The sequence below is a fragment of the Drosophila mauritiana genome, chromosome 2L (assembly GCF_004382145.1).
Source record: "Drosophila mauritiana strain mau12 chromosome 2L, ASM438214v1, whole genome shotgun sequence".
Lineage (NCBI taxonomy): Eukaryota > Metazoa > Arthropoda > Insecta > Diptera > Drosophilidae > Drosophila > Drosophila mauritiana.
The window spans coordinates 14,702,768-14,720,510 of record NC_046667.1 but is presented as its reverse complement, the minus strand read 5'-3'; the positions used below and the strand labels follow the sequence as shown (position 1 = coordinate 14,720,510).

At 42.9% G+C, this 17,743-nt stretch overlaps 4 protein-coding genes across 14 annotated transcripts; 2 read left to right on the top strand and 2 right to left on the bottom strand.

Annotated features, from left to right (window-relative positions):
• Positions 1 to 340: 340 nt before the first annotated feature.
• Positions 341 to 13,692, bottom strand: LOC117135723 (sister chromatid cohesion protein solo). Of its 11 annotated transcripts, none has more exons than XM_033296241.1 (9): positions 13,572 to 13,682; positions 9,779 to 9,849; positions 6,977 to 7,034; positions 5,684 to 6,923; positions 1,987 to 2,243; positions 1,182 to 1,925; positions 915 to 1,128; positions 579 to 850; positions 341 to 508 (listed from the first exon to the last, which is right to left on the bottom strand). In XM_033296241.1, the coding sequence occupies exons 3-9, from the start codon at positions 7,004 to 7,006 to the stop codon at positions 455 to 457; spliced, it is 2,811 nt and encodes a 936-aa protein (XP_033152132.1). In that variant the 5' UTR covers positions 7,007 to 7,034; positions 9,779 to 9,849; positions 13,572 to 13,682; the 3' UTR covers positions 341 to 454. The 11 variants fall into 11 exon arrangements, with proteins under 11 accessions (XP_033152132.1, XP_033152140.1, XP_033152123.1 ...); XM_033296249.1 differs by having other exon boundaries at positions 6,986 to 7,034; XM_033296232.1 differs by lacking the exons at positions 341 to 508; positions 579 to 850; positions 915 to 1,128; positions 1,182 to 1,925; positions 1,987 to 2,243 and adding exons at positions 2,412 to 4,153; positions 4,463 to 5,522 and having other exon boundaries at positions 5,684 to 6,247; positions 6,506 to 6,923; positions 13,572 to 13,692.
• LOC117135783 (plasminogen activator inhibitor 1 RNA-binding protein) lies at positions 7,408 to 12,183 on the top strand. Its single transcript, XM_033296263.1, has 4 exons — positions 7,408 to 7,498; positions 7,728 to 8,476; positions 9,902 to 10,168; positions 10,407 to 12,183. Exons 2-4 carry the CDS (start codon positions 7,789 to 7,791, stop codon positions 10,919 to 10,921), a joined length of 1,470 nt encoding a protein of 489 aa, XP_033152154.1. The 5' UTR covers positions 7,408 to 7,498; positions 7,728 to 7,788; the 3' UTR covers positions 10,922 to 12,183.
• A 957-nt stretch (positions 13,693 to 14,649) lies between the features above and the next one.
• LOC117149947 (transcription elongation factor S-II) lies at positions 14,650 to 16,089 on the top strand. The gene is made up of 2 exons (XM_033316849.1): positions 14,650 to 14,948; positions 15,017 to 16,089. Exons 1-2 carry the CDS (start codon positions 14,883 to 14,885, stop codon positions 15,884 to 15,886), a joined length of 936 nt encoding a protein of 311 aa, XP_033172740.1. The 5' UTR covers positions 14,650 to 14,882; the 3' UTR covers positions 15,887 to 16,089.
• A 606-nt stretch (positions 16,090 to 16,695) lies between these two features.
• On the bottom strand, positions 16,696 to 17,328 carry LOC117149958. The gene is made up of 2 exons (XM_033316859.1): positions 16,963 to 17,328; positions 16,696 to 16,905 (listed from the first exon to the last, which is right to left on the bottom strand). The coding sequence occupies exons 1-2, from the start codon at positions 17,326 to 17,328 to the stop codon at positions 16,750 to 16,752; spliced, it is 522 nt and encodes a 173-aa protein (XP_033172750.1). The 3' UTR covers positions 16,696 to 16,749.
• Between the last annotated feature and the right edge of the window lie 415 nt (positions 17,329 to 17,743).

Genomic DNA, 17,743 nt, shown 5'->3' with positions numbered 1-17,743 from the left:
CACGAGCAGGGCGAGGCATGCATTCAAAAAGCCGGCTTCAACGGAGAGCGAGAGAGAGAGCGCAAGAGCCAAGTGGACAGCAAGGCAAACAACAAACAACAAACAACGAAACACGAAGGATGAGTACTTAAAACCAAACACATGGTAGTACACGGTATTAGTTGGGATCAAATTACACGTTTCTGTTAAGTTTTGCAAATTACCAGCAACCGCTAATTATTAAAAGCAATACATACAAATTACTTGAAAGAAATCGAATGAGGACTTGATTTACAGCAAATTAGATCTAAAACATTTTTTTTCGTCTTAAAAGGAAATTAAAAATAGAAAATTGAATGGCTTGTTCTAAAGCTTGCATATTCGAAATATGCATTTTAATAGGCTATTATATAGGGTTATATATCGCCTAATTACATTAATTATTAGATAACATTTAATTATAAGCGGTTTTGGACTATTCCCAGTCCTCGTCTGCCTCGACATTGGTGGCATCGTTCACGTAATTTCCCTGCATAAAAAAAGGAAGAATTAGGCAAGATGGAAGTGCAAAACCAAAGAAGTGTTTCCAGTTTACTCACCCTGCCACGCACATCCACGCCACCGAAATCTTGAGTGGAATAACCCCCACCATCGCACGCACCCAAGTTGCGTAGAAACTCCGGAACAGTCTGGCCAGCTCCGTCCAAGATTTTTATCAAGTCCGCAGCAATAACTCTGTCCTGGTCAGGATCAAAGAAGGTTGTGGCACGTCCATTGTTGCCTACACGACCTGTACGTCCAATGCGATGTACGTAGTCATCGATACTTTTGGGCATGTCATAGTTGATCACATGCTTGATGTTTTTAATATCTAGCAAGATGAAAAAATAACTTAATGAAATTTGATTCAGGAACGTGTGAGCGTCCTAACTTACCAAGTCCGCGTGAAGCCACTGAAGTGGCTATGAGAACTTTCATGGAGCCGTTCTTGAAATCACGCAAGGCCTGCTCGCGTTGACTCTGGAGACGATCGCCATGAATGGAGGTAGTCGGAAACTCCGTTTCTGACAGGTAGGAAGCTAAAAAGTCGGCGCCTCGCTTTGTCTCCACAAACACAATGGTGCCATCTGCATCCTCGCGAAGGATTTCCTAAAGCGAATATAACAAATTAATGTTAAGCCTTAATTTTTAGGTGCACTTACCATTAGCTTGGCTCGCTTGTTGAACTTACTGACTTCGTAAATGGTCTGCTTCACATCAGAGCAAGCTCCGCCCACCATGCCAATGGCCACGAACACGTAATTGTTCAGAAACTCGCCAGCCAATCGTTGTATATCTTCGGGGAACGTGGCGGAAAACATCAATGTCTGATGTTGTGGACGCATAGTTACATGCGTCATGAGTTTTCGCATGCCTTCAGAGAAGCCCATATCTAGCATGCGATCGGCCTCATCCAGCACAACGAATCGAGTGTCTTCAAACGTGACAAAAGCCCGATCCACGAAATCCAGAAGTCGTCCCAGAGTGGCGATCAATACGTGAGAGCCTTTGGTAATGCAATCGTTTTGATGTCTGAACGAGGTGCCTCCGTAAACAATGCCGATCTTTAGATATGACTCGAAAGCAAACTTCCTCGCCTCGTCAAAGATCTGAATTGCCAGCTCTCTAGTTGGGGATACAATCACTGCCTGCGGTCTTCCAAACTCCAGATCTTGAGGATCATCTAACAATTTGCTGATAATTGGCAACAAAAAACTAGCAGTTTTTCCTGAGCCAGTCTGTGCGCAAGCCATTAAATCACGGCCAGCGGTAATTACAGGTATAGCACGCTTTTGTATTGGCGTCGGTACCTTGTATCCAGATTTCTTGACATTTTCCACAATAATGTCCCTCAAATCAGCACTCGTAAAGTTTTTTATTCCTGCTGGAACGTCGTTGCCGGTCACCTAAAGATGAATGTGATACATACCGATTGAAGATCTTTTAACATAAATTGCATTTTGTTACCTTAACCGGTATGTTGTCATATTTGGAGAAATTTATGCCGGAAGCAATGCCACTGCTAAAGATCTCTGTTTCGTCGTTAGACGGCGCGGGCGGAATGTAAAATTCTCGCTTTTTCTGGACGTCTTCGACGATATCGTTGTTGTTGTTAATATCGTCTTCATTGCGACGGCGCCTCTCAAAACCAGCCTCTCCTCTTTCGTTACGTTCGCCGCGTGGCTCCTGATTAAAGCCTTCGCGTCTTCCACGACGTTCATCACCTAGAAAATATTTGATTTTAATAAACTTGTAATTTTTATAACAATTTTATTCACTTCAATTTTATCAGACGAAATACAGTTCATAAAAATTCATAACCAAAGCCAAAATTAGTTTTTAAATTGTGTATTTTATTTTAATATTGTTTCTGGACCAATTAATCAGCTAATCACGGACAATACAATGAGTTAATGTCAACGAAAAATAAGAAATGGCGATGCTTCCAATACCACCACGTTCAACTTAATTTAATTATTTATTTTATTATTTTTAAAATTCAAAATGCTTCTTATTTGATTACAGCAGCCCGAAGAATCTACCATCCGAGCTAAGACTTATTATATTTGCAGTCTTAAGCTCAAGTAAAAAGCGATATGCCATCAACGCATCTTTGCGATTGCGAATGAATGGCGCATTGTGCATATCAACCTGGGACTGCCTGATAAGAGCACCGAAGAGCCCATGAACTACTCTCATCTTATCCTTCTGAATGTTCTGAATGATGCGTGGATCGTAGACTTTAACAGCGGGCATAGTACTAAAATGTAGCGAGCCTTGGCTATTTTCCTTAAAAGGCCCCAGGGAGCTAACCTGTGCCCCTAGTTCCTCTTGACGATCCACCATCAGGCGAACCACATTAGCGTGTTGTGAAATATATGCCAAGTCGTTCATGGACACTCGATACAATTGGTTTTGCATTGATGTTCTGCGGTCACTTGGCGTTTGCAAATCATTTGTTGATGTCGATGGGGCGAGATTTACTGCATTCTTGGTAGTATCTGTGCTAACAATATTCAAAGAATTGAGTTGCAACGACGGTAGTATCTGTATATCAGTCACATAAGCATGATCGCTCATATTGGCCAAAGTGTTTGATACCTCCAGTGGAACTTCGTCGACTTCCATTGGCATAGGTGGAACCGAAGCATTCATCATATTAGAGATGTTCATTATTTGGGGTTTCATTTCAATTTCGGTTTTAGGTCCAAACCCAGCAATTGGATGCTGACCTATTGGAGTGGAATTTATGGGAGGTAATATGGCCAAAGCTTGATCAAACGATGCTTGGTCAATTGATGCATTTCCGGATATCTCCAAAGGAGCTACTACAGGAAGATCTTGAGAGAACGCTGCAGATTGCATACAAGCCCCAGAATCCGAATATCTTGTTGCCTGGGCAACTTCTAGGGAGGTGATTGCTTCTGTGGTCGGTGGTGCCTCCTCCTGTAGTGCATTTCGTGTGATATGGATTGATGTCGTTATCTCTTCCACTGAACGGGTTATTGCCAGACCTGAAGACGCCACTTCTCCAGCTGCGCTTTGTAGCAAGCTGGACATAAAAGTGGCTGCAATATGTCGGCTGCTTTGGAAGGCTTCCTCACGACGAACAATTCTTTCCGGCGTTAGTGGCGGACTGGCTGCTGATGCGATACGATGACGTCGTCTGCGTGTACGCAAGCGACGACGAGCCGTGTGTGTTTGGCGAGGAGGTGGACCTTCGGCATAGTTAACCATTTCATCACGTGGACGGAAAATCGAGCCCCACTCACGTTGCTGGCTTAGTGTAGTCTCTTCCGGCGGGAAACCAATACTCATCTGCAGCTCGCGTGACACCCTGGTAAAGCGTAGATGATGCTCTTCGTCAATGACCGGCAGTCTAGGTCGGAATGATAGTAAAGGGGTTGATGCTGGAGCGCCTCCAAGCCGAGAACGCACCACTGTTGATCCTGGATGTCCGACTAAACGGGTTTCATCCACATCAGCTGGTAGCACCACAGTGCCGCTATCCATTTCTAACCCCAATGAATGCTCTCCTGGCAGTGATGGAGCCAACGGTGTCGATGCAGCGCCGCCTGTTGCCAATGATGACATGGTCCCATCTTCGTAAGTCAAATTGGGTATAAAAGACAAGCTGTGAAACGGACATTACTTAGCTTATGTATGCATTTAGGTCATAGAGAAGGAAACGAAAGTAAGTGAAGAGATGGGAAATACATATAGAAAAGTAAGCTAAATTTATACTGCATTAAGGTTCTTGTCAAATCAAATTTCCTATAAATTTTTTCGGTGTCTGGCTAAATTTGGTGTTTTTTTTTTATGTTATCTTTAAATGTTCGAAATCTGCTCTTTTCTACACAACCGCTTGTTGGAAAAAGGGAATAAAAAGTATCCATAGATGGTAAGAAAGAAAAGCGTAGTACTAGTTAGTTGGTTTAAGTACCCTGGATCGCTCCTATGTTCATTTGGGGTGCTCGAAGCACGCAGAGCCACTACTCTGCCCGGGACTACAGTTGCGGAGCAGGGAGTCTCCTCATCTCCAGTTGCATTGTAGCGGCTAACGTAAACTCCATCTGGCGTTTCCTGATTTTGCGACCGCTGATGTCGTGCCAAGTTTACCATACTGCTGAGCTGACCACTACTCGAATTGTTTGGCTCGCTCGCAACAGTGGATTTTATGCGTGTCCTAATTAAGGGCTGAGAATAAAATATGCCTTTTTGATGGACCGTCGAAATGTGCTGCTTCGGAGATTCTGGCCAGGCATACGATTGAAAAACCATTTGCGGACTGCCAAAACGTACTGCCCTTATTTCATGCCGAGTGACAAAGTTTTCACTTAGCCAGTGCAGAAATCTAGTCACTCCATATGTTGATCCATCCACTTGATTATTTTCTGGGTGTTCTCGGTCTTCTGTTGGAATGGAATCTTCTCTCAATGCTCCTTGATTATCATCATACAGCCGTCGACCGGTTTGGTAACCTCGATCAAAAACCTGATGATACACGGCGTATGCGGCGCTTTGTATTTCGGTTAAGTCATCGCCATTGGTTAAACCTCCTGATCGAGCGTCCTCAGTACCGCTTGTCCTGTTTGTTTGTCCATTTTTGATCTCCGAAGGTTGCGGCACCACAATTTGCTGCAAATTCCTCCATTGCGACAAATCAGCTCTGCAATCCGCACCAATGTTTTGAAACTGTCCAATCCCATTCGCTTCCTCATGTTCGCCCTCACAAATCAATCGGCCCATGTCCTCCATAAGGCGATTCATCATATCTGTTGTTTCCCGTATCTGATGTGCCTTTTGGACACGCTTTTCTTGAGTTAATTTCACGACAGAAGCCCATGCTTGGTTCACCAAAGCCTTAAATGCAGTCAGCAAATAGTCACGTAATTTCCGAATCAATGCTAGGCTGGTCGTGTACTTGCTCAGGTCCAGCTGATCGATGAATGCGCCCACCTCATCCTTATCGCAGCTCGATGGGATCGGCGGCAGTTCCGTAGCTAGTTGATGGCCAATTTCCCACAAATTGGGCAAATATGCATACACAAAACGAAAGAAAACAAACTACTTGACAAAACAAAGCACACACATGGAAATCAGCAGGAACAACTCAAATTACCATAACCCAAAATTTAACGTTTCGGCAAAAAGGTTTACTCACCATCCTCGTTTTCGTACCGCCGACCTCGGAAGCCGCCACCTTCACCGCAGAAGCCGCCTTCTTCTTCGCGACGTCCACCGCGGAAACCGCCTTCTTCACCGCGGGAGCCGCCTTCTTCTTCGCGACGTCCACCGCCGAAGCCGCCTTCTTCACCGCGGAAGCCGCCTTCTTCTTCGCGACGTCCACCGCGGCAGCCGCCTTTTCCACCGCGGAAACCGCCTTCTTCACCGCGGAAGCCGCCTTCTTCACCGCGGAAGCCGCCTTCTTCTTCGCGACGTCCACCGCGGAAGCTCCCTTTTCCACCGCGGGAGCCACCTTCTTCTTCGCGACGTCCACCGCGGAAGCCGCCTTCTTCTTCGTGACGTCCACCGCGGAAGCCGCCTTCTTCACCGCGGAAGCCACCTTCTTCTTCGCGACGTCCACCGCGGAAGCCGCCTTCTTCACCGCGGAAGCCACCTTCTTCTTCGCGACGTCCACCGCGGAAGCCCCCTTTTCCACCGCGGGAGCCGCCTTCTTCACCGCGGAAGCCACCTTCTTCTTCGCGACGTCCACCGCGGAAGCCGCCTTCTTCACCGCGGAAGCCGCCTTCTTCTACGCGACGTCCACCGCGGAAGCCGCCTTCTTCACCGCGGAAGCCGCCTTCTTCACCGCGGAAGCCGCCTTCTTCACCGCGGAAGCCGCCTTCTTCTTCGCGACGTCCACCGCGGAAGCCGCCTTCTTCACCGCGGAAGCCGCCTTCTTCTTCGCGACGTCCACCGCGGAAGCCGCCTTCTTCACCGCGGAAGCCACCTTCTTCTTCGCGACGTCCACCGCGGAAGCCGCCTTCTTCACTGCGGAGGCCGCCTTCTTCACCGCGGAAGCCGCCTTTTTCTTCGCGACGTCCACCGCGGAAGCTGCCTTCTTCTTCGCGACGTCCACCGCGGAAGCCGCCTTCTGCACCGCGGAAGCCGACTTTTCCTTCGCGACGTCCACCGCGAAAGTCTCCCTCTCCTTCGCGGAATCTCCCTGCATCATCATCTCGATTTCCTCCTCGATAACCTCCAGTTTCTTCTCCCCTGCCTGCGTCGCCCCTTTTGAACCCCCTTCCGAACCCATTTGGATTTCGTCCTTGGTAGCCGCCGCCTCCACCATCGCCGCCGCCTCCAGCACCGCCATCTTCAGCACCGCCGCTGAAGCTTTTGCCCTTGTTCTCATCATCGCTCCAATCTCCACCGCGGGCGCCGTTAGTATCAACAAAGGGCTAAAATAGATGGTATTAGTAGGCATATATTCTTTGTACGGAGCAATAACAACCTCAACAACCTCATCTTCCCAGTCAGACATGTTGATGTTTTCTTTTTTTAAAATTTGGCTGAAACAAAAAAAAAATATTTCTTTATAAGTATTAAAGCAATTACTTAATCCGGTCATTTCTAAAGTATTGAATTTTGAATTCTTACGATATATATGCTCCCACATTTTATATCAATTTATATAATTTGCTCCATTTTTCACATATTCTCCAGCTAATACCATGGCTTGCAGTTTAAACTAAAAAGTGCGCGCCAAATAGAAAGCCCGCTAAACACAGCTGCCATTCGAATCGATTTGCGCCATTCGCCGCGAAACGCGTTGAAAAACGTGAGTTTCTGTTTTTCTGTGTATACCAAGAACACATGTGGGCGCTCTGTTCGTGCTGGTTGTGTGCGTGATTCGGCCCATGTGCGTGTGGAATCGCGTGAGGCAGTGTGTGTAGGTAATACTAGCAGCGAGGCGAAGAAGAAACACTGAAAATTAAGGTTAGAGAGCAGCAGCCACCAAACAGCCAGCATAAAAGTAAGAAAAATCCACCCGAAGGTCCTAAATAAATTGAGAAAATTTACGTTAGTCGAAGTGTTAACGTCGTAAACCACAAAAGCCAGCGAATATGTGCCATATTAGACCATAGTTTGTGACACGAAAAAGAAATCCTATCGAATCTCGCAGGGTGTGAGAGAGACGGCGGGCGAAAAAGGGAAATCAATCAATTCCCACTAAAACTGTGTGTAAATATTTCTTTTTACAGAGAAAAAGGCAATTAAAGCGGCAGCCAGCTAGCAACGAAAAGCACACACACCCACAAAATCATGGACAGCGCCGGTAAAAATCGTTATGAACTTTTGTTCATGGACGACGATGTCAGCGATCCATTAGATAATCTTGTGGCGCCGACGGCCGCTGCTGCCGCAGCAGCAGCTGGCAAGAAGAAGCAGCCGTCAGCTGCTGCTGCAGCGGCCACCAAAACGACCGCCAACAAGGTGGCCAACGGCAATAACAAGGCGAACGCAGGATCCAATATCGGTGGACCCAATGCCAAGAAACCCAATCAGGCCGAAAAGGAGAACAAGCCCAATAATGCTTTAAACAAAACCGATGGCAAGAAGTTCACTCCATCGGCCGACAACAAACAGCAGTACAACAATAACGCCAGCAGCAACAACAAACAACAGGGTGCTCCACGGCAAGGAGGTGGCGCCAACCGGACACGTGAATTTGGCAGCGGTCAAGGACAGGGTCAAGGACAAGGTGGCCAGCAGCAGCGCAGCGTAAACTTCCGTCAACAGAATGGCAATGCCGAGACTCGTGAGCAGCGCAACAATCGCCGCAATGTCCGCGAAAACGGCGGAGCACCCGATGGCCAGCAGTCGCGACCTTACCGCGGACCAGGTGGAGGCCCAGGTGCTGGCGGAGATCGTCCCCAGCGTCAGAACCGCAACTACGATGGCCAGAACAGGAAGCGCGAGTTCGACCGTCAGTCGGGTTCCGATAGAACTGGTGAGTGTGTGGTCATTTCATTAAGGCATTAAGGGGTACCAAATGGGTTTGGTCAAGTCAAGTAGATACAGTGTAGATTACATCAAGACTTCACAGACGAGTACATACATACTTGCTTGTTCGAGAAGATGGGGGATTTAGGGAGTTTCCTAATTCCTTCCATTATTCGCATATGAATAGTTAGAATGTTTCTGTTGATCAGATCGAAACTAAAGTTGAACCATTAGGGGCACGGTAGACATAACCACAAAATGAGCGCGCCCGCCCACCCATACGAAAAAATTAACAAATATACCAAAAACAACACTCCATGACAACCAGAAAATCAAACTCAGCAGGCAACGCAGGAAAAACACATTCCATCCACAGTTTACACGTAGCCAATTACCATGTTTATAGTCATGGGAAATTATTAGTCGCCTTCAAGCAAAAATGATTCCAATCTTCTGTGTATCCAACAAATATTTAAAAGAAAGAAACTGGAATTCGTTTGGTGTTTGAAATGACATTCCTTTTAATAAACTATGTGAAATTTGTATCAATTGATGCAGTAATAAGATTTCTAACTTTTTTATTTCAAAGCATAATGGAACATATTGCATTAATATTTATAACTCTGAGCAGACTGATTTTGGTTGATTGTAAGTTTATTTAATGTATAGCAACATTTACACAGTTCCAATAGATATTGTTTATGCCAAGCAAATTCACGAAAAGAGCGGGAGAACGGTGTAAACCAATTGTGGCACACAAAATCCCGATGAACTTATGGGCAATGGTCAAACGAGGCAGGCAAATCTCCCACTCACGTGGGGGATAAGTGACTCAAATCAATACTAATGGTCGGACAGAACATTCAACAAGCTACATCACACTTCTTTCCATTGAATGAAATCTATTTCCTCGCGTTTTCCACCGACTGCTTCGTTTTTGGAATATCCAAAATTATAATCACAGCGGCGGCAGCAACAGAAACAAGAAGCACAAATCGAAAGAGAAAATGTTTTAAAAATAGTTCGCCCATCTTTTTGGCGGCATTCCCGACTAACGCAAGTGCTCGTAGGAGGCCTTTGCAGGCATATTCATTGGGGGGAAACGGGGTTGGAATAGTTCCCCCGCTGAATCTGATTACAGTGAACGGGGGCTGCTACTATCGGCTTATCTGTCACTATGCGAGCGAGGGCAGTGAAAAGTCCTATCGTGGTTAGATTTCAATTGACCTAATTAGTTCCTACTGATAGAATAGACAATTATTTGGCTAATAATAAAAGTATTCAGTTAATAAATTAAGCATAAACTTACTTAAGGGCTTGCAGGCAAGTTGCACTATAGCTTTGCAAATTTAGAAGCTGTTTTTCCTTTTCGTGACGTTTCTGAAATCAAGCAGACATAAATCATTATTAATATTTAAAACTTTATGCACAGGTGTGAAGTCAATTGACAAACGCGATGGAGCTGGCTCCCACAACTGGGGATCGGTCAAAGAGGCTATTGATGATGTGAACAAGAACGAAAGCGAAACCAATGTGACCAATGCAGAGGGCGGCGCCAAGGCCGATGAATCTGGCACTGAACCACAAACCGAGCAGGCCACCGCCGAGGAGGAGGCCAAAGAGCTGACCTTGGACGAGTGGAAGGCACAGCAAGGACAGCGCATCAAGCCAACCTTTAACATCCGCAAGGCTGGAGAAGGTGCGTGTACAATGCATAATTTTTTATAGTTCATTTGAATTCCGTCAAGCAAAGAAGAAACCTTTTCGACAAACCAACAACCAAAGTTACGAATCATATTGAGCTAAAATCCGTTTATATAGTATCAAAGGTGATAATCAGAGAAAACTCCTTAGACTTCAAACAGATCTTGGCTTAATAATAGTGAACTAAATCGCCTATTAACTAGAAAATAATCTACAATCAATATTTACCGCAGGTGAGGACACCACACAATGGAAGAAAATGGTCGTCCTAACTAGCAACAAGAAGAAGGAGAACGACAGCGAAGAGGAGCTCGAGTACGATCCTGCCCTTTATCCACAGCGTGTGGGCAGGCAGCAGCGCGTCCTGGACATTCAGTTCAATTTCAACGATGGTCGTCGTGGCGGACCAGGCGGTTTCGGGGGACGCGGTGGACGTGGAGGCCCCAGACCCGGTGGATTTGGAGGCGGACCACGCAGCGAGGGTGGCAACCGCGATGGCGGCAACCGTGAGGGCGGCCGAGACAACCGTGAGGGTGGAAACCGTGGCCCACGGGATGGGCAACAGCATAATAACGAGGGCGGCGCTTCATCCGCTCAAAATCAGAGGCCACCCATCGATCGTCGTGGTCCGGGAAACAACCAGAACAACAATCAGAACAGCGGTCCAGGGCCAAATAAGCGTTTTGAGCGACAACAGAACACCGCTCCCAAGGTCAACGATGAGCGTCAGTTCCCCACTCTGGCTTAAATCGATTGTTTTGGGCAGGAGTAGTTCCTCAAATTGCAGTTTTGGTGACTGACGATGGAGAATGAAAGCAGCAAGTTACCAAAATGAAAACATATAAATTACGTATATCACAGACAACAAACTTTTTAAAAACTAAAAGAAAAATGGGGAAATTACGAAACAATTGTAGCCGCCATATAAGCCAAAAGCAACAAAAATACCAACCAACAAGCTAAGCAAAAAAAACGGATAATAAATTAAACATATGTTTAAAAATATATGAAAAGAGAACACACGAAAAGCAATTTTAGTTTATACGTGGCCAAACTAATCAGATTTTACACGATAAAATCGCGATCAAGCAAGTGACCTCGTGTAAACTAGTCAGTGTCAGGCTAAGTCATCCTCATTATGGATTTTATATCTAGTAACTGTTCACGATACGAGATTTGTTTCGAGATTTTTTCTAAAACGGCAGGGGCGGTCATGGAAATTGTTTTATTGCATCAACAAAAACATGATGTGAATTTGTTTTTTTGTATGTTATTACCACTCACTTAATCAAAAAATCATCCTACCTAATGAAAACGAATTACAGTCGCTAACCAGTGAACAAGGCGAATAAAATAAACTAAAGATAAAATATATAATATTCAACATCACGGCCTGATAAATTCTTCTTTGAAAAGAAGCAAAATACACTATTACAATAGTTTGTTTTCATCGAGAGAACAGTAAAAGCATTTTCATTACTCATAAATTTTTTTGTTCAATTACGAATCACATTTTCGTAGCGAAATGTACGTTTTATTATTTTTACTATGTTAACTTTTATTTAAAATAAAGAAAAACAAAATGGAGAAATATGAAAATCAGTAGTTCGTGAAAGAAACCCAAAACCGAAAGAATAGTAAGTGTTAAAACCTTTGTAACTGTGTTTCTTGGATGCAAATTCTATGATTAAACATTTAAATTTAATAATTAAACAGCGGACTATGCATCATATATACTACTTTTAATTATAAATACCTAACTGAACACACACACACACACTGAAATACAAAAACAAAACAATATTAATTTAAGCATTATTAAAGAAATAAAAACAAAAAATATTGATTAACTATTGGAGCAAATTAGAAACCTTTAATAAGTAGATTATAGTTGGAGGGAAGCTTTCAAAGAAATCCATTTCGAGTCATATGAGAGAACCACTCCCGAAAACGCTAATTTGAAGATCCCTGTAAAATCGTTTGCCTATAATAAACTGGAAACTATGTAAATTATATGAGATATATATTCGTACATACATGGTAAAATCAATTTTATGACGGCGAAACAAAAACACAAAGCAAAGAAATGATAGAGCAAATGAAGAATATGGAGGAAAACGTAGATGAAAACAATATACGACATTTTTTGAAATATTGTATTGTATTTTGACCCAAAGAAACCATTCAACAAATGTTGAGCAACTCGTTTAATCATAAAACAAGAACATTTATTTGATAAAAATAAAGAAACAAAAAAAAAAAAAAAACACTTGATGTCAGTTTTGAGAATTTTTGGGCAAAAAAGAATGAAAAATCCATTAAAGACCGAGTTGTAATTCGAGGAGTTACACATAAAAGATCAAATAGCGAATGGTTGTTGGCGACGGAAAAATGGGGGAAAGAAACGAAACCTAAACAAATCGAAAATGCGGTGTTCAATTTTATTCAGGAAAACCTACAATGAATGAATTGTGGGTTGTGCTTGTTCTTATAATTTGAACGGTAAAGTGTTACAAATTGGCAAACACCTAAAACAAAGTTGCACACAAACGCAAGGCGAACGACCTATCAAAATATAATAGGCAGAACAGAAAAACAAGCAGATATGCGAAAAAGCAAAAAATGGGAAAGAACTCAAAATGAAAAAGACGAATAGGAAAACCTAAAACAAAGTTGCACACAAACGCAAGGCGAACGACACATCAAAATATAATAGTATAATAGACAGAACAGAAAAGCAAGCAAATATGCGAAAAAGCATATAATGGGAGATAACACAAAATTAAAAAGCCGAATATAACTTCTCAAAGCGTAAATCAAAAAACGCATAAGAAACAAAGATGATCCCACAAACTAAAAAATTGTCCAATTTTTACTTTTAACTTATTTTCTTATTGAAAAATGAATCAACTTTTTACGCTCCGATTTCTATTTTATATTGGACCTTATAAGATCCCGTTAGAATAGAACGAAAAGAGGAAACGAAATTAGAAATTCATGTTCCAGGGTTGCCAAGCTCTTTAATTGCTACAGTCAAATAAGCAGAAAAATCCGTGGCAAGTACAAAAAGGTGCTTCGACAACTCTAAAAACAACCGAAAATGGACGAATGAAGTCAAAAGGAGCTTAATAAAAGTAAGCGAAAATTGTAAAACGAAAATGGGTGTAACATTAACATTCAAATGCAATGGTTTTCAGAATAGAAGAATTAAAAATTATATGTGCAATAATATGATATGCAATAAGTTTTCAATTGGTTTTAGTGTTGCGGCTTTAAAATTTGGAAAAGGAAAAGAAAAAACTTTTTGAGTCAATTTAGACAAGTTTAAAGGAGCTTATTTTTTAAGTCGCAAAATGAAAACTATTTGCATATCACTAGGATAGTCTCTTCCTACTTACCTTGCTTTTGAAGAGCAAATTATTTTGTTTTCACTTTATGTATCGACTTCAAGCTTAAGTTTAAATATGAACTCGATCACCTCGCACAACGCAAAACCGAAAAGGATCTGTTAAAAGTATTCCAGAGCTAGTGGTGGAATATCCCATGGTGCTATCGCATTACTTTTCAAAATTTCGATAACATCCATATACAGCCGTTTTCCACTGACACATCAAATGTGATTTAGCTATTAATGAAATACTAATGTTCAAACCACCTTAGTGATATATATAAGATGGCGGAATGGTGGAGTTTTTAACATGGGGAAACTCTTATTTATTATTTTTGCGTTATTTATAGGTGAATTCCTATTTATTTTGATACAATATTTTTTTATTTTACGTTAAGCAACCAATTGAATGAATTTAAAACGTAGTAACTAACAAAGGCAACGAAGATAACATGGAAACATAACAGCAATGATGAACTACAATTTTGAATAAGAACTTAGATTAGATAATAGTTTTGGCTAGTTTTGAAGCACTCGCGTCCTTGCCTTCCAATTGTCCAAAGATCTCCTTTATGACGCTTCTTTTGTCTTCGCCTGGTTGTCTGGTTATCCAGTGAAGCCATTAGGTGGTTGGCGATTGATTTGTTCTCTAACTAAGAGGAGGTTGAGGTGATTTGCGATGTCAACATTCATACATTCATCGCATACCAGGGCGCGTTGGTGGGTTCGCAACGCTCGGATTTGTCTCGCCGACTTGTCCTAAACATTCCCACTTTACCATAATACATCATCTCTAAACCACACCTAAACTTACACCTTAATTCCTAAATCTCACAATATCAAACGATTTAATTAATTTGAAAAAGAAGTGATATATACTGTTATTTAAGGTTATTAGTATAATTCAAAAACGCGCAACATAGAAATACAATGCAACCTGCTTGCAAGCAGTGCAAGTTTAAAAAACATCGCAATGCTATGTGTGTGTGTGTGTGTACTCGCTTAAAAGCCAGATTTACATTAAAATACGGTAACACTGCTGACTTCTGAAACCCAAACTACTTCCAGTTGGGAATTGTATTAGCCATGGGAAGGTATTTCTCGACAAGCCACCGCCCGGTAACACTAAAACGCGTTAGGGTGTTCTGTCAACTCGGTCTGAGAATACAGAAACGAAAAAAATAGTAAACAACTTTTATTGGAGGGAAAAATAGTAATAGCCCGGCTTCCACATAAACAACTGTCGCAGACCCTCAGCACCGATTATAGCCGACAGCCGACGCCAGTTAACCTAACCTCTGACCAAATTAAGTGGGCCAAAATGAGCGTGGAAGACGAAGTGTTTCGAATCCAAAAGAAGATGAGCAAGATGGCCAGCGACGGCACAGTGAGTATCGGGATTAGCTAACGTGCCGCGCATCATGTCACAAACATGCATATATATCCACCGTACAGGGACAGGATCAGGCTCTGGACCTGCTGAAGACCCTGCAAACGCTTAACATCAACCTCGACATTCTGACCAAAACGCGCATCGGCATGACCGTAAACGAGCTGCGCAAGAGTAGCAAGGACGACGAGGTGATCGCTCTGGCCAAAACACTGATCAAGAACTGGAAGCGTTTTCTGGCCAGCCCGGCGCCAACCACTGCCAACAACAGCTCCGCTAAGGAGGGCTCCTCCCACAACAGCAGTGCCTCGAAGTCCACGAGTGCCGCCAAGTCGTCGTCGTCATTCTCTGGCAAGGATAAATCCAGTTCATCCAGCTCATCCAAGGATAAGGAGAAGAAAGGCTCCTCGTCACAGACCTCGTTTCCCTCCGGCGGCATGACAGATGCGGTCCGCATCAAGTGCCGCGAAATGCTGGCCACCGCACTGAAGATTGGCGAAGTGCCCGAGGGATGCGGGGAGCCGGAGGAAATGGCCGCCGAACTGGAGGATGCCATTTACTCCGAGTTCAATAACACGGACATGAAGTACAAGAATCGCATTAGGTCGCGCGTGGCCAATCTGAAGGATCCCAAGAATCCGGGACTGCGCGGCAACTTTATGTGCGGCGCCGTCACTGCCAAGCAGCTGGCCAAAATGACGCCGGAGGAGATGGCCAGCGACGAGATGAAGAAGCTGCGCGAGAAGTTCGTCAAGGAGGCCATCAACGATGCCCAGCTGGCCACCGTGCAGGGCACCAAGACCGATCTCCTCAAGTGCGCCAAGTGCAAGAAGCGCAACTGCACCTACAACCAGCTGCAGACTCGTTCCGCCGATGAACCTATGACCACCTTCGTCATGTGCAACGAGTGCGGCAACCGATGGAAGTTCTGCTAACTCCCAAAATTGTTCCAAAATATCAATCCAAATGAGCACACACCACACATCCTTCATATTCTTAAATGAAACATTGTAAAGACACGACACGCGAGAACACATTTTGTATCTGCTGCCCAACTTCGGAGGCGCTTACTCTGACCACCTAAACCTTAAACGAGAGAAAAGAAATTTCAATAAACATTAACTATTGATAAAACGGAGACGTCTTGTCGCCGCAATCAGTTTTTTGAAAACGCCGGTGATAACGACCACGCGGCTGATAACGCCGATAACTGCGGGGCGATAAATTGAGCATCGAGCAAAGTAAATATGAATATATTACAAATATAACTCAGAATGGTCTAGCAGAAGTTTGTAGCGCAGTAAAAAAACTGCATACTTTATATGTATTCTTGAGTATTAAACGAAAAAATTAGTCAGTTTTAAAGCAATTTGCATTAACGATCTTTGTATTGCATTAAGTATATAAGTCGGAACGAGCCAGATCTGATTACTATATCATATAGCAGGCATAGGAATATTTAAAAACTTAACGCAAAAAAAAAAAATATGTGCTCGTTGTAATTGATCATTAGGTGTTCTAATATGCTGTTGCAAATTATAATTTTGGGCTTAATTTGATAACTTTCGGGCTGTATATATACATATAAATGACATATAAACAGTCGAAAAATAATGATCAAAAACAACCAAATTCTCATTAGTCTCATATTTGGTTGTTTTTGATCATCAAAACTTAGTTTTTAAACACACAAATGAGCTCTTTTGTCATAAAGCCAATTAATTCGAAACATATATCACTGCAATTCAACTTTAAAAACATCATATATTGCCATATTAAATGCGCGTCTGTTTTCCTCTTAGTCAATATCAATTTCAAAATATATGTTTATGATGGAAGCCCAGTTCATGACACCATCATCCATCTCGAGGGTTAGCTTATAGATACCCTTCGGCAATGGAACCTTGGCAAACATACGATCATCCAAGGTGCAGTTCCTTATGTAAACATCATCCTTCAAATAGATATTAAAATGTATATGATTGATTATAAAATTGGCGAAACTACTCACATTATAGGGACATGTATGATTAATATTCGAAAAGGGCATAAAGGCGGTGTAGAAATAGTAGACGACTCTGTGACGATTTGGATACTTTAGGGCGCGACAGAGTTCATCGGAAACATTAAATAGAAACGGATGGTATCCGGTGAGCTTCCGGTAAGTGGTGAATCTCAAGACCATCCTATTTATTGGCAGTTTCAGAAACTTTATGTGCATGTTGGCCCCGATAATTCCCCTGCCAAGCACTTTTAGTCGGCATTCGGGAAAGACGACGAATGTGTTGTCATAGCTTTCACACTTGAGGTTCGTGAGGCGCACGTATCCGTGAGATTCCCCAATGAAAAGAAAGCTGATCCACAAGAGGTACTTCATCGGTGCAAGTAGTCTGGATGTACTAACAACTCTACGCGATGGTGGTCCATTATAATGGAGTACTAGTTTACAAAAATACAATTACTGGTGGGCGTAATTAGATTTTAATTACAAAATAAAACATTGACATGCTGACTACTTATCACAATTCGTATAAATAATTAGCAAATCAAAAAACTGTTTCAACGAGCTTATGAAGGATGATGACGGCATATTCAATATATTGACATAGAAAAAAGAGATTTCTTGAAAAATAAAATAGCTTATGACAGACATTTTGAAATTCGCGCCGGAATTAGGCTGGTCGATAAATTTGCCTTTTGTTATCGAATGCCTATCGATCAGACTGCTTATGCGACAATGTGGCCAGATACGCGGTTTTTCAAATTAACTGCAATGTTAACTCGTTAGCATA

What these genes read in the sequence shown, in the direction of transcription:
- LOC117135783 (XM_033296263.1), top strand. Translation starts at nt 7,789, where the DNA reads ATGGACAGCGCCGGTAAAAATCGTTATGAACTTTTGTTCATGGACGAC. An exon ending in GTCGGGTTCCGATAGAACTG is followed by an intron (nt 8,477 to 9,901) that starts GTGAGTGTGTGG and finishes CTTTATGCACAG; the next exon opens with GTGTGAAGTCAATTGACAAA. An exon ending in CATCCGCAAGGCTGGAGAAG is followed by an intron (nt 10,169 to 10,406) that starts GTGCGTGTACAA and finishes TATTTACCGCAG; the next exon opens with GTGAGGACACCACACAATGG.
- LOC117149947 (XM_033316849.1), top strand. Translation starts at nt 14,883, where the DNA reads ATGAGCGTGGAAGACGAAGTGTTTCGAATCCAAAAGAAGATGAGCAAG. An exon ending in AGATGGCCAGCGACGGCACA is followed by an intron (nt 14,949 to 15,016) that starts GTGAGTATCGGG and finishes TCCACCGTACAG; the next exon opens with GGACAGGATCAGGCTCTGGA.
- LOC117149958 (XM_033316859.1), bottom strand. Translation starts at nt 17,328, where the DNA reads ATGAAGTACCTCTTGTGGATCAGCTTTCTTTTCATTGGGGAATCTCAC. An exon ending in ATCATACATGTCCCTATAAT is followed by an intron (nt 16,906 to 16,962) that starts GTGAGTAGTTTC and finishes ATCTATTTGAAG; the next exon opens with GATGATGTTTACATAAGGAA.
- LOC117135723 (XM_033296166.1), bottom strand. Translation starts at nt 7,006, where the DNA reads ATGTCTGACTGGGAAGATGAGGTTGTTGAG. An exon ending in GGGAAGATGAGGTTGTTGAG is followed by an intron (nt 6,924 to 6,976) that starts GTTGTTATTGCT and finishes CATCTATTTTAG; the next exon opens with CCCTTTGTTGATACTAACGG. An exon ending in GAACATAGGAGCGATCCAGG is followed by an intron (nt 4,154 to 4,462) that starts GTACTTAAACCA and finishes TCCGTTTCACAG; the next exon opens with CTTGTCTTTTATACCCAATT.